Source organism: Camellia sinensis, chromosome 2 (genome assembly GCF_055761805.1).
Source record: "Camellia sinensis isolate YWXY chromosome 2, ASM5576180v1, whole genome shotgun sequence".
NCBI classification, from domain to species: domain Eukaryota; kingdom Viridiplantae; phylum Streptophyta; class Magnoliopsida; order Ericales; family Theaceae; genus Camellia; species Camellia sinensis.
Genome location: NC_138962.1, coordinates 80,644,974 through 80,660,200, shown reverse-complemented (window position 1 = coordinate 80,660,200; position 15,227 = coordinate 80,644,974). Strand labels below are relative to the sequence as shown.

At 37.1% G+C, this 15,227-nt stretch overlaps 1 protein-coding gene across 1 annotated transcript; it reads left to right on the top strand.

Moving 5' to 3' along the window:
- On the top strand, nucleotides 1–8,308 carry LOC114269597 (Phospholipid/glycerol acyltransferase family protein). The gene is made up of 7 exons (XM_028210949.2): nucleotides 1–507; nucleotides 1,847–1,965; nucleotides 2,050–2,115; nucleotides 2,786–2,983; nucleotides 4,022–4,140; nucleotides 6,634–6,739; nucleotides 7,432–8,308. The coding sequence occupies exons 1-7, from the start codon at nucleotides 285–287 to the stop codon at nucleotides 8,020–8,022; spliced, it is 1,422 nt and encodes a 473-aa protein (XP_028066750.2). The 5' UTR covers nucleotides 1–284; the 3' UTR covers nucleotides 8,023–8,308.
- Nucleotides 8,309–15,227: the final 6,919 nt, after the last annotated feature.

The following is a 15,227-nucleotide window of genomic DNA, read 5'->3' as shown; positions in this document are numbered from 1 at the left end:
GCCCCGCGCACTTTAAAAAAAAACAAAACCCAAGAACCCGAGCAATTACCACCGACCTGCTTAAGTCCCTTCCTCTTTCTCGCACTACACTCGCTCTGCAAAAACCATGGATCATCATAACCAGCTTTTCTCTCTTCGTCTCTAAAACATTTTCTTCCGATTCTCTCTCTCTCTCTCTCTAGAAACCTAATCATCCCAGCGAGACCAACGCTTTGTTTGGATTTTCGCTAAATCTCTTTATTCTCTCTCTGTGGATCATTTTTTTTCCTTATATAATAATAAAAATGGTTAGAGAGTCGAACGAAACAGGAGATCTGTGGAAGAATAGGGCTTGGTCTCTGCAACTTCGTCTCAGAGACCGTTTCAGAGTCGCCGTCGACAAGCACCGTCGCCGGCGGAGGTTTTCCGATGGCTATTTCTCGTCGACAATGCAACGCTGGCTTCAACGCTTTCGCAGTCTTCGCGGAGACTCTTTGCCTTCTACCTCCGCTTTCTATCGCAAGAGAGGTCAGTTTTTTTTTTTTGTTTTGTTTTGTTTTGTTTTTTTTTTCCAAATAATTTGTTATATACGTTTGCTTTATGAATGTGTTTCGTCTGGATCTTCTGCTTATATTGTTTGCACTCAAATTAGGTTTGGTGTGTGCAATACTAATATGTATCTCTATCTCCGTAATTTATTTGATGTGTAAAGAACCAATTTAGCTGCTATTGAAACTCAATTGAAGATTTTGTTCCTGAGAATTAGTTACTATGATTTGTTGAGTTAAGTGGCCGCACACAGACTTCAACTGTTGATGCATCATTTTGGAAAGATAAAATCACCAAATGTGCTTTAGCTTTGGCACTTGGGGGATTTGTATGTATTGATCAATCTATTGTTGATCAAAAGAAAATCATTATGTGGTTCACTTACCAAAGTGTATGAGGAAATCTAGTTTTTTATATTATGAACATCAGTTGTAGAAACATTAGAATCAATTCGCAGCAAACCCTGTACTGTTTACCAGATGCAAAACTTTATTAAGGAACCAACTAATGTTCTAGCAACAACATAGATCATATCCATATAATCACCTTTTCTAAGTTAGTTATTAGAGAAGGAATATGCATAATGATAATGTCATAGCTTATCAAAAAATCTATGTATGTTTATGGTCATACACACAAACCCATGGCAGTATCATAATTGTATCACAAAAATGTTGAAGAAATTGGTTTATTAGGTAATAGAAGGTGAGACCTGGGCTTCATCGAAGCGAAGTGTGTTATAGATATTGCATAGTTTTTTATGTATGGAAAATTGTTGTGTTTTATCTACCATGTAAGATAATATATCAAAATTAGAATCATGAAAACAACCAATAATAAGAACCTATGAAGCACGAATACCTCTTTAGAATTGGTAGAGTTTGTAATGCATTTGTTCAAATTCGATTGGAAATGATTCATTTGATATTTGCCCAATTGCCAAAGGTGAATGACCATGTTTGTGTTGTTTTGAGTGACTAGCCGTTTCTGTGGTCATGACTAGGAAGATGGTGAGCACTGTTTTATTTATATTTAACTTAGGCTTACGTTATGTTATGGAAAAGTTTTGTTTGTGTACTTTGCATTATTTTTGTCCTTCCATCTGATTTATTCCTGGCTTAAGAATTAAGTAGCTTATGACTTAAGCCTCATGCCTCAATTTTCGCACCTTTCCTGTCTTCATTCTTGGGGTCTGAATATCTTGCTTTCCACTTGTTGTCTTTTGCACATTGTTAATACCTTCCCATAACAAAATGGCTTTTGAATTGATGAGAAGTTGAGAGACGTATTGAATTTACGTTTATGAACATGATTGCAGTTGGTAAAGGCATTAATGCAGAAGAAGATTCTGTTATCACTCACATGCTTCAAGCTCTAGCTGTTCCTGTCATTGGAAATGTATGTCATGTTTTTATGCATGGCCTCAATCGTGTCCAGGTAAGGTAAATTAACTAGGATTGAAATATCAAAAGTCCAACTGCTGATTTTTTAGGTTTGCTGCTAACTTGGCTTGTATTCCAGATATATGGTGCAGAAAACCTTCATCAGGCATTGCTAAATAGACCAGAGAAGCAACCTCTTATTACGGTATGCAGCATGCAGCTATCATTTTATTTTGATTGAATTTTATTTGGTCATGTTGTAGCTAGTTATGAAGCATGGGTACTTCAAAAAATATGCCGTACTCATACCGGTTACTTACCGGCGTAGGGTACCTCGTATGGTACTTTTGTATACGTATTGGGTACACGAAATACATACCCAAATTTATTCTTATTAATTTTTGGTGTACCCAGACGTGCCTAATATATACCTAAACCGTACCGTATCTCAGTTGAAACAATATTTTCTTCTCTACTACAGAGATGAAACTCCTTTCATTAGATTTCTTTTTTATTTTTAGTTCTATACTTAGCATGATTTTAAAATTAAATTATAGTTTGTAAGTTATTTAATATATTGTCATTTAATTTTGATTTATACCTTTATATTTGGCATTAAATGTTAGTTATAGGTTGGATATTAATAAATGAAATCATTTAATTAATTTTTGCTTTACTCTAAATTAAAAATAAATATTTTTTTACAAGCATACCAAGCCGTACCCATACCCTACTTTTTTGGATTTTACCGTATCAACGTACCCGTATCAGTACCCGTGCTTCATAGGTAGCTAGGCTGCTCCTTGAATTTTACCCTTACTCCCTTCTTTAGCCATTGCACATCATGATGATGGAACATTTTACACTGATTGTAGGTGAGCAATCATGTTGCTTCAGTGGATGATCCATTGGTTATTGCTTCACTGCTTCCACCAAGCACACTATTGGATGCCCACAGATTGAGGTGGACACTTTGTGCAACTGATAGATGTTTCCGTAATCCAGTGACATCTGCTTTCTTTAGGTGTGTCAAAGTTTTGCCAGTTTCCCGTGGTGATGGGATTTATCAGAAGGTAATTTTTTATACTATGTATTCATGTAGCATTCAGAGAGTAATTATGTAGCTGTTGAATATTATTCGAACTATGGAGTGTTCTATACACAATTGGATTATTCTTTACTTAGCCTTTAGGAAGGCGAGTACATATTTTCTTAGTAAAACTTTGGTCCATTGACTTTTTATTTATTTATATATATAAATATAAATTTTTGTATCGCATATTGCTTTTTTTTTTTTTTTAATTAGTGAACGTTGCTGTTAAGTTTGCAGCTAAGGTATTCTACTTAAAGCTGATATGGTTTCTTGCTTGAATCTTTATATATCTTTTTGTGAGATATTTTAATTAAGTTGAGGTAGCTGAAATGAGAAATTGATATGGACGGCTTGCAGAACTTTATTTTTGTTTCCTCAAGATAATATACTCAAAAAGTACCAATTTATATAAATATTTTTTAGTTTATTACAGCTCAATGGCTTTTGTTATTAGTTTCTATGCAAATTAATGTCTTGGGAAATTTTACTCTCAGGTGATCTTTGAACCATTGATTCCTCTTGAAATTTGGCCATCTGTCAGAGTAGCAAGGCACTTTGAGTGATATTGGGCTTTTGCAATTTATATTTTGATGCGTTACTTTTTACTCCCAAGAAAAAGGAAAAAAGAAAACATACAATTTATTTGGTGTATTGTTTGTATTTTTCTTTTCTTAAATCTGGGTAAGTCTGCACAATACACACCCATAGGATACCAGTCACATTACTTTTGTGAAGAATGTAAGAGTGATGTTTTGTTGTTTACCTAGTTATATATGATTTTCGTGGGTTTAACCACTTTCAAATCACTCTGATCACTTGTACCCTCAAATTGTAAAGTTTATGCTACTAGCCTACTACTATGATAAATCTCTTCTAACATATTCGGGAAAGTATGCCTAAATTTATTTGAGGTTTAATTGTGTCCATTCTTTTGCTTTTTTGGCTGTGTTTAATCTCCCTTGTGCATTGTCTTAATAATATTTTATGTGGCTCATGTTACATCTTTGGCTTGCCCCAGGGAATGGACATAGCTATCTCAAAATTGAACCGTGGCGACTGGGTTCACATATTCCCAGAGGGTAGTCGTTCTCGAGATGGTGGAAGTACCATGGGGTCTGCCAAGAGAGGCGTTGGGAGGTGAGAAATTTCTGTTGTTACTGTAATGTTGTTGCTATCATAGGATTCATTTGCTTGTAAGTCAACAATCTTTAACTAGTTCAGTACTTATAATAGATTGCACAACTTGGACTTGAGAGTGAATGTAGGCTTTTTGACATGAAATCTATTCTATCAAGCCAGCACCAAGGTTTGTCTGACAGGTAGTTTTCTGCTACATTTGTTTCAGCCAAAAAAAAAAAAAAAAAAAAATTGTTTTCCAAATTTTCTGGCATTTGGTACAATGAAAAACAAAAAACAATGGAAAATGTTTTCTGTAGTTAACAGAGAACAAATTTGTTTGGACAGAAAATGTTTTTTACTTTTGAAAGGAGAAAATGTTTTCCGGACTAAAATCTTTCCAATGCCACCCATACTATGTGGGTGTTTGGGAAGTTGTTATTTTAGTAAACTATTTTAGTTTTTGGCTATTTTAGTAGGCTAAAATTTTTGTGTTTGGGAAGATAGTTGGATTTTTTTGTAGTTGGATGTGATGTTTGTGAGAGAAAAAATGAAATAATTATGGGTTTGATATGACATTTTGTCTTATTAGCTATTTTAGCTTATTTTGTCTTTTTGTGGATTTTAGCCCAAAAAACCAAAAAATAGCCTTTGCCTGGCACCTCCATCATCCCACTACCTCACCGCCTTGATCACCCCACAACCACCACCACTGCAGCCCTGTCGCCACCACCTCCACTATCTCACTACCTCCACATTAGTTTCAAGGTCGCAACCAAATATAAGAAAACTTTTTCTTACAATTTTTTTGTAAATGTTTTCTGTTGAAACAAATTTTCTGCCAAAACAAGCAGAGTTTTAATAAGGTGTTTTAGTTTGATGAGAACATGCCTGATATTGGTACTTGGCAAAGTTCTAAAAGATGAGCATTACTGCAGGTAGTAGGAATAATTAATTGGAGAAGATAAAATAATTCAATGAGGTAAGGTTTGCATGCATTGCACATGGCACCATTGTGGTACATAATCATTTTAATAATCTATTTTGTACCATTGAGCTGATCGTGTTCTCTAAGCACCAGCTTTCTGTTGCTTTCTTTTTGGCGGGGAAAGAAGAATAAATTGACAAGAAGATGGGCAAATGGGGAATGGAGAATGGAGAGACAGTGACTAATGATGTGCAGAATGTTGTTCAAAATATTAGTGTTGCAAGAAAACATATAATTATAATAAAAAGTATGGACACAAACACATGATACGATGCGACATCGACACACAAATTTATAGTTTAGAAAATGATTAATTCGTCAATGCCATATGTTAGTGGCTCAAGATTTTTGGAAGCCTCAAAATGAGGCATTTTCTAACTAAGCCTTTGAAAAGTTGGGCCCTTCAATAGTGAGAATTTTTTAAAATTTTCTTGTGGGCCTAGATAACTTAAGTGGCCTAATGGTAGAGCCACCTCTAGTTGCCATTTAGTGATATGATGTATCATTTTCAATTTTTTTTACTTTTTATTTATTTATTTATTTTAAAGTAAAGAAAGTTATTTAAAATAAAAGCATCAAATGGGATGTTGATCATGTACAAGAAGTTTAAGCTATGAATCTATGATATAATCTTCCAATCCAATGAAAGGGCTTATATACTCGGGCCATGTTTGATTCATAAGACTAATAGTGAGATATTAATAATCCTATTAAATTAGTGTGGTATTCACTATCTCACCCCTACCCCATTACTAATAATTCTACAAATTTGTTGGATTAATTATTCATTGGATTAATAATCCTAAACCATAATATCAAAACAAACATAGGATAATTGGGGTCACGGATTAATAATTCCAATCCCATACTTTAATCCTTCCAATCAAACATGCCATCAGAATACAAAAAAGCCAATAGATTCTTACAAATGAAGTGAATCAACAAATCTATGCATAAAAAACTCTCTAGATTGTAATTATTTGGTGATGAAGATGTTGAACAATATGGTCACATAGAGCATGACCTGAAATATGTTGGGTGATGGCTAGAGAAACCCAAAGAAAATTTGTTTGGAAACTCATCAAAACCGGTTCTGTAAGCATGTAAAAAACTTAAAGATAATAAAATTTTCTTCAAAGGCATAACCCATTATTTTCAGATATACTTCACCAGAAAAGGTGTCCCTTTTGGATAGAGAGTTGCTGATGCTGGTGCTTCAGGAATGCCACACATACCAGGATCCTGGAAAAACATTTAGCCATATTTCTTATATTAATTAAAATAAGCTAGGATAACCATGTCTGAGGTTTACACACCCGCTACCTTGTCCTTGCTGTTCCACTCACTCCTAGCTTCCGTGTGAATGGTTTTGCTTTCTTTTCTTTTCTTTGTGTATCTGTGTTGGAATATTGTTCACTTCTAATTGCATCTCTTCTTGATTATCTGATTTTATGGGCTCCTGTATTTATTTTTTGAGTTGGGTTCGAAATATTATCCATTTTCTTATATGTTTCAACTCTCAACAGGTTGGTCCTGGATGCAGACAATATCCCCTTGGTTGTCCCATTTGTTCATATTGGGATGCAAGATATCATGCCTATGGGAGCCAAGTTTCCACGGATTGGCAAGATGGTACATATTTGAGTTTGTCTTATTCTAATTGGTTGCACACGGAAGTGACGGAACATCCTAATTTAACATGTCTCATTACCCTGCCTCACCCGTTGTTTTACATTCTGATAGTAGTTAGTGGGGAAAAAAGAGTTACTAGGATGCTTTTGATTAAGCTGTTTTCATTAAAAAATGGTCAGTGCAACTGAGCATGTATGATTATAAGTAATGCTGCACTTAACTGTTGGATTTTTTTCTGGTCAATTAAATTGCCGGACATGATGTCCTGACGGAAGTTTGTGGAATGAAGTCAATTGTTGTCTGCTAAGAAGCACAAACGCTTCTAAGAACTAAGAAGCTGGTGTGTTTGTGCCAGACATGTGTTGGACACGTCTAAACATATCCTATTACTTTTTATTTATTTATTTTGAGACACCTTTTGGATACTTTTAGGTGTAGTGCTCAGCAGATGATGAACAATTTTTTCTCAGCTATTCACTTATCAATTATTATTATTATTTTGGGTATGAACATTCTGTTGTCACAATTGCTGTCAATTGCAACCGTTTTCCTGCACAACATTGTTGATGGAATACATATATAGCCACTTCATTTGGCTGTTGTGTTTTAACATGTCTTTCATATACTTGAGTCTGTAGGTGACTGTTCTTATTGGTGTGTTTAACATGTCTTTCATGTACTTGAATCTATAGGTGACTGTTCTTATTGGTCATCCCATCTACTTTGATGATTTACTCATGGAAGAAAACTACAATGAAACAAGAGAAAACCTATATGATGCTGTATCTTCAAGGATTGGCAATCAGTTACAGGAATTGAAGGTCCAAGCAGAAAGACTAGCTCTTGAGCAATCACAACAATCACAAAACTATCCCTGGCATTGCACAGAACGAGCAGCGAGAATTTTGCAGCAAATTGATTGGGAATCACTTGGTATGGAAAGTTATATAAATCCTGAAGATGATTCCTTCACATCATTGGAAAATTCCTGGGCTGAACCAAGGACAAATAGAGGCCATCCAGAAGAGTCCAATTCACCTGATCGATGCTTCAGAGTGGGCTTCTCTTATGAAGGTGGAATTGTATCAAGGATCCGAGGTTATATGGATCCAACTGAGCTAATGGGTTTTGCTGCTAGAGGCTTATTTATGAATGGTAGATTAAAGGAGAATCTGACCAGTGACCAAAGGGTCAGCCCGCTGAATGCAGTGAAGAATTTTTGGAGGCTAGTCTACGACAACAGTGGAATTCGTGCCAACACTAGTCTGCTACGGGCTTCGTAATTTAAAATTTAAAGTTTTGGTTAACATTATATGTGAAGCATATAACTTAGATTAGGGCAGGCATCAAACCTTCAGATGATATATGATAGTACTTTGTGTTTGAAGGCAGACTGGTCACAACAAGATATGTTTGTTGGACTTAGTTACAAAATTTTCTCAATAGAAAGCGACTCCCTTACTGATGTCTATGTTTCTTTCACTTTCTGTTTCTATATGCCTCGATACTCTGTTTCTAAGCTTGTAAAGGAGAAATTTTATTTCTCAGTGTATATCATTTTTCAGTGCACACACTTATTAATTTGGTTATATGTTATTGTTGTCAACCCACACATCAAATGTTTTAATTATATTCCTAATTCATATCTTTGTACACATATTACCTAAACTCTCTTTGCACATACCTGTTCAAAATTCCAGACACATTTTCTAACCCATTTTTGGTTCCACCCACATTGAAGACACTGTGAAGACCCTCATAGACAACTCCATTGAAGATCTACATTGCATTGTTGAAGGGAGTATCTCTCTACCATTTTGAATTTTTTTTTTTATCCCATTTCGTCATATGTTATTCTCTGGGCGCTATATGCCTCGATACTCTGTTTCTATGTTTCTATATGCGTCGATACTCCCTTACTGATGTCTATGTTTCTTTCACTTTCTGTTTCTATATGCCTCGATACTCTGTTTCTATATGCCTTGATACTCTGTTTCACTTTCTGTTTCTATATGCCTCGACCACCAATCTTTTTGACCCCTAACTTTTTTTCTGCAATTTTCCTACCACTGGCAGTCCAACCCCTCCGGCAACCTCCCAGCACCTCCCCCACCAGCGACCACCCTTCTACAACCTCCGACCACCACGTCCCCCTTCCTCTTTTTCTTTTTTTTTTTTTTTTTTTTTTTTTTTTTGCAGATTTGGTTTCTCTCTTTCTCTTCTTCTTTTTCTTACCCACAGCAACTATGTGCCTCCGTCGAAAGATTTGGGAAGCAATTTGGATTCCCACACACAAATCGAGACTCATAACTCAAAAATCCATTAATGGCATCGAATTTTTCTCAAAAAATCATCATCAACGAAACCCATTAGAGATTGTGACAGGTGCTAGAATTGCTTCAACAATGGCATTGAAAAAAATTAGGAGTGGCGAAATCACTGGAGGTGGAAAGAGAGGTCGTCGGTGGAGATGTTGAAAAGGTTGGTGGGTTAGGGTTTGGGAAATTAGGATTGAGGTTAGGATTAGGGTTTAGGAAACAAAGGTTAGAATGTTAGGGATGAGCATAGAAATGTAAATTCTTGTTTGGATAAAATTGAAAAGATAGGTGTTAATAACAACACTCTTAAATTAAGTTTTATTGAGTGTACATGCAAAGATAAATAAGCGTGCAGAAATAGAAGTTGCCCTTGTAAAGTCCCTATTACAAACAGAACTGAATCCAACACTTACCAAACGAGAGTTGCCTCAAAGGAAAATATCGGAACTTTTAATCTGTGCAAATTGCAGTAAGGAGAGTCCCGAAGCCAATGACTTTCACATTTTAAACCTAGGAGATTTGGAAAGAGTTAAGCCATTGCACAAATTGTACATCGATTCAAAATCTGATTTGTGCTGTTTAGTGAGTTTTTAATTTTTTTAAAGGGTATTTTCCTGAAAGAATAATGCTTGGGACTCCCTTTTGGGGGTCACCCCCTCACCCCCCCTTTGTCACGTGGCGGGTGGTGATTGGAGGAGTAGGAAAAAAAAGAAAAAGAAAAAGAAAATATAACCAATGAGAGAGAGAGAGGGTCAAAGGGGGTGGGGGAAAAGGAGGGATGAATCATTGTTGTTCCTGAAATTTGTGTGTGGGTATTGCTTGAAAATTGATTCAGTCGTGTTGTTGCATGCACTTGTCAAACTGACATGGTCCATACCATTGTTTGGCTATGATGTAATCAGTGGTTATTATTCATCATGTATGATGCACAGGTCAAAGGATTTAATTGGGCATGGATTGTGAACCTGTGGAGGAAAAAGAAAATGAAAGGAAAATTTGTAGTGTTTTTGGTTCACGGGAATGGAATGAAATAAAATGATTAATGATGATTTCATTCTCATGTTTAATTGACTAAAAAAATAATGAAAAATACACTATAAATAGAATTATCATTCAAATATAGGGAAAGAATAATAATTTTATAGAAAACTTTAAAGAATCACCTTTCTGTTTCATCTCATTTTAATGAATCAAATAGATAAGATTTTATTCTCAAAAGAAAATAAAAAAAATAAAAAAATAAAATTCAAACACGTATATGGTAAAGATGAGAATAATTAATCAAAATGTATTTGGCTTTGGGTGGACATGGTTTTGGGGACTTTTTTATTAGTTACACTGTTTGTTTTGAATTAAACTGTTTTTCTACAATTTTTTTTTACTGTTTGGTACATACGAAATTGGAAACAAATAATTGTAGGAGAAAATATTTTACACCCCATAACTGAAAATTGATTTATGAAATGGACTAATTTTACAAAGAGAGATATGGGTATTGTTGTTGGCTACATATTTTGTAGAAGTCAATTACAATTCGACGCGTGGCAGAATAAGGGTAATACGGAAAGATTATTCAAGCCTTTGATCGTGATCATACACGTGACAGTCAGTATTGGTTATTACGAGATTTGAGTAGCATTGGATCAGTAAAGAAATACAAAGTGATCTGGCTTCAACGGTTACTCACATTCAAATTCAAAATTAGGAGGGAAGCCTAACTGTAAGTGATGACATAGTGGAGCTAATCATGAAGCAACATGATTAGCGATCATGGAGGAGTAGTTCGACGGTTTGAAATGCAGTTCGATGATCACCCTTGAAAAGTATAAATAGCAGAGAAGGCCTTAGAAAAAGCCCCCAGACTCAGATCCAAAAAACCAGCTTTATTATACTTCATTTCCTTTCTAGTTTTACATTTCCTGTCCTTTACATTTCTGTACTTTAAATTCCTGCACTGCATTTCGTTCATAGGAGTAGTTTCAAGTAGATTGTTATTGTAACCCTCTACGAGGTTGAGTCTGGATCATTGTAAATTATTTCATTTTAATGAAATACTTCAGTTGTTCTTTATTTAATTGTCATCTGCTTAATTCTCCTAAATCAAGCCACCAGTAAAAGTCCTCTTCATTGAGGCTAAAAGAACTAAAACACAGTCGTCTGATAATTGGTTGGCAATTAATTTTCTGTAAGAACTGATTGATCCTTGCTGGCACGCTCATAATTACAAAAGTGACATTCGAAAGCCAAAAAACCAACATATATTTTTGGCACGCCCGGTGGGACAAATTGAAATGGCTAGACGTAGGAGACAAGGAGAAAATGAACGCTTGGAAGAAGGCGTGGAAGGAGAGGTAGAGATACCTAATCCAGAGGATAATGTGATGACACATCCTGTGGAAACTCCCATTTTATTAGAGCCTATGGTCGAACAGACTAGCATTTCAGAACAAATGCCACACGTTCGTAATATTGGACGAGACCAAGCAATTGGACCATCCACTGTTCCATCTACTCAGCCAATAAATTCATGGGGTGGCCTAGTAGATGCCATGGGGCAGCAGTTAATGAACACGATGGAAAGATGGGCAACATCCTTTTTGGATCGAATGAATAACCACCAACCAATAAACGCAAGACACATGGAGGAAGTTTTAAATGTCTCTCAGCAAAGATTGGCTAGAAATAAACAGCCTATGCAAGTTAATGGACATTCTAATGGTCAAACTAGTAATCAGAACTATGAAAGACCATCACCTCAGTTTTGGTACGAACCTACTTCGAGGCTTGTAGCAAGTCAAAATGCCTCAGTACTTAACAGTGAAGCCATGCAAATTGGTGGATATGGCCCAGTACAAGAAAATGACATAAGAATGGTTCCAAATCCAACATTCGAAGCCGTACCTGGCATGAGGGGGTTCACTAATCCCTTATTCGAATTTATACCCGGGGGGTTAGAAGGTTTTCCTACAAATGGAAGAGACACAACACCTGTTCCAGCACCTTTCACAGGTCCTTTCGCAGGACAGGCTCAAAGGGGTTACCAACACCCCCAACAGCAACTTGCACCACGGGGACAACCAGTCCCAAATATACCACCTGATGGACCAAGAGGACCACAGGCACAAGGTTGTCCACCAAATCCTGCGTTTGTCTCTCTAGTAGTGGTTCAGCAGGCACAAAATATGGTCCCTAGGGACCAAATTGCTGACATTGTTAGAGAGATGTATGGACCGATGGCTCGGGGGGGCCAGACTCCTGTGTACAGGAAACCATACCCAGAATGGGTAGATAGGGTACATGAATACCTAAGAGGTTTTAGGATATCAGATTTTGCCCTTTTTTATGGGAATAGAAACCAATCAACAGTGGAGCATATTGCTAGGTTTGCTGCTCAATGCGGTGAATTTACTAATAATGACTATACGAAGTTAAGGTTATTTTCAAATTCCCTAACTGGGGGAGCATTTGTATGGTATATTAACCTTACACCTGGCTCTATCCAAACTTGGCAACAAATGGAAGAGGCATTTCATGCCCAATTCTTCCAATCGGAGCCAGAGGTTTCCATGGCAGACTTGGCAAGATTGAGTCAAAGGCCTGATGAGAAGGCTACTCAGTTTATTGCTAGATTTAAAAGGGCTCGAAATAAATGTAGAGTCATCCTACCAGAGCCAAAATTCGTGAGATTGGCTCAAAATAGCTTAGAGTTTAGGTTTTGAAAGAAGTTTGACTCAACTGAGTTCAGAGACTTAGTGGAACTCACTTATAAGGTGTCTAGGTACGAAGCATTGCTAGAGGAGGAACAAGATCGAAATAATGCATCATACAAGACATATTATAGAGATCCTAATTATGAGATCGATGCAGCACAGATTGTGGGGAAAAAACCTGTGATCTGTGAAGCATTAATTCATAAAGATACAACAATTGACCAACAGTTTAAAAAGAAAGACCTTCATAGGAAATACTCTTTCGATTTAACTAAGGCAGATGACATTTTTGATCATTTGTTTGCGGCTAATTTCCTTGAGTTACCAAAAGGAGTCAAAATTCCATCTCTAGATGAACTTAAAGGAAAAATATATTGTAAATGGCATAATTCTTGGTCTCACTCGACTAAAAACTGTATTGTTTTTCGAGACAGGATTCAAGAAAAAATTCGGGAAGGAAGTCTAAAATTCCCAACTAAAGTAGAAAAGGCCATGGGGATCGACAGTAATCCATTTCCAGAAGTTGAAGAAAGTGCAGCTAATGTTGTTGTACCAGACTTCCAGAATTTATCTCTGTAGGAATTGAAAGAGGTCAATGTGCAAATGCATGTTGCCAGCCAGGCTACTGTTAAGAAAGACACTAGAAGTCTGCCAGTTGTTGGACAAGGCTTTACAAGTCAAGGAAAAGACTCTAATAAAGAAGCACTGGATGATGATTCCTTGGAGGCAGCAGTTATCTAAAGAATGTGTCCCAGGTGTAGGTTGAGCTATAAGTGGCTGAAAGGGCTCCTGATTAATGGGGAGCAATACTACAAGGGATGTGTAGAGACGTCCTAAACCAACCAATGCTCATAACAAAAGGCCATACCCAACTAGTGTTAGGCAGCAGCCATTAATGGTTGAGCCAACAGCTGATAGAATGCATTCTAAAGGCAAGAGGCCTTTATATGAGTCCAGGCCACCTAATTATTATAGAATAGAGAGCAGTCATTCTGAAAAAAGGTTGGAGAGGGGCTTAGTTTATCGGATCAAAGCCAGAGATTGGCCCCCTAGACTAGCATCACGTAGGACAGAAAGTGGCTACCTTCATCAAAGGTCTAAGTTAGGCCCAAAACATGAAATCAGGGCCAAGCAGTGGCCTTCACAGCCAGCTTCGAAGGAGGAAAGAAACAATTCAACAGCTGAGTCAGTAAGTTCGTGGGTACCTGGAGTTTCAAATTGGTTTGTGATGTAGAACAAACCTAGGGAAGTGTCCACCCAGAGAGATGCTGTTGGAATCCAAGGTAGGATGGTCAAACCTCATTTGGTGGTTCCAAACAATTGGGTATTGCTTAAACACCCAAAAATAAAGGAACCAGATATGGTCCCCGTAATTTCTAGATCACAAAGGAGAAAGATTCAGCGTAGGTACACTTAGTACCAGAAATATTTGAAAAAAGTGGAGAAAACTCCTCATTGGTCCAGACAGAAGGAAAGAAGAATCCAAAGTCAGACCATACTCCGAAACCAACTCTACAAGACAAGATGGGTTGTAGCAGAGAACAATTGGCCAAAGTTCACTTCGAACTAAAAGCCAGAGAGAAGTCCAGTCTAGCAAGATTGGAGAAGGCTTTGATGGAAAGTGATAGCGAGACAGAAGAAGGAGTTGGCCTAGGCCAAAAGAAAAGAATGGTTGAGGAATAAATGTTTGAAGCCTTCATGGCTGAACAAACATTTTTGGTTGAAAAGTCAGTCGGAAAAGACCATTCGAAGGAGTCTGTTAGCAATGAGGTGCCAGAATGCAGCATGGAAGATGCTTTTGAAGCGACTGAACAAGGTGGCCAAGAGAAGAAACAGGCACAGTCGGCCATTCAATTTGGCTCAGTATTAGTGAATATGGTACATATACTACCACATGAATTCCAAGCTGGAGATGAGGACCAAGAGGGGCAAGAAATTGACCCAATTCCAGTCTCTAGCGAAGACTCACAAGGAAGTATAGTGCAAGATAATTCCGGAATGGCTACCCCAATGGAAACTAAGTATGAGAGTGAAGAAGAGGTGAGTATTAACCTCTCATATCCTTTTGAGTATCCCTTGAACTCTATGACACAGCATGTCAAGCCTTTGTATATCAAGGCCTTTTTCGATGGGATACAATTGAACCGAGTCTTGGTAGATAATGAGGCAGCGGTGAACTTACTACCGAAATCTTCCTTGAAGAAACTAGGGAAAAGGAACCCCAGGTTAATCCTGACCAGCACAACCATTGCTGGCTTCGCTGGAGACAAACAGATGGCTCAGGGAATTCTGCCCATCAACTTGAGTGTGGGAACCAGGGACTGCATGACGACATTCTTCGTTATCGACAGCAATGCTAAGTACAATGCTTTACTTGGCAGAGATTGGATCCACACTAACAAATGTGTGCCTTCCTCTTTGTATCAGAAAATAATGATGACCCTGGGCAATGGAGAGACA

What these genes read in the sequence shown, in the direction of transcription:
- LOC114269597 (XM_028210949.2), top strand. Translation starts at nt 285, where the DNA reads ATGGTTAGAGAGTCGAACGAAACAGGAGATCTGTGGAAGAATAGGGCT. An exon ending in ATGGCCTCAATCGTGTCCAG is followed by an intron (nt 1,966 to 2,049) that starts GTAAGGTAAATT and finishes CTTGTATTCCAG; the next exon opens with ATATATGGTGCAGAAAACCT. An exon ending in GCCAAGAGAGGCGTTGGGAG is followed by an intron (nt 4,141 to 6,633) that starts GTGAGAAATTTC and finishes AACTCTCAACAG; the next exon opens with GTTGGTCCTGGATGCAGACA.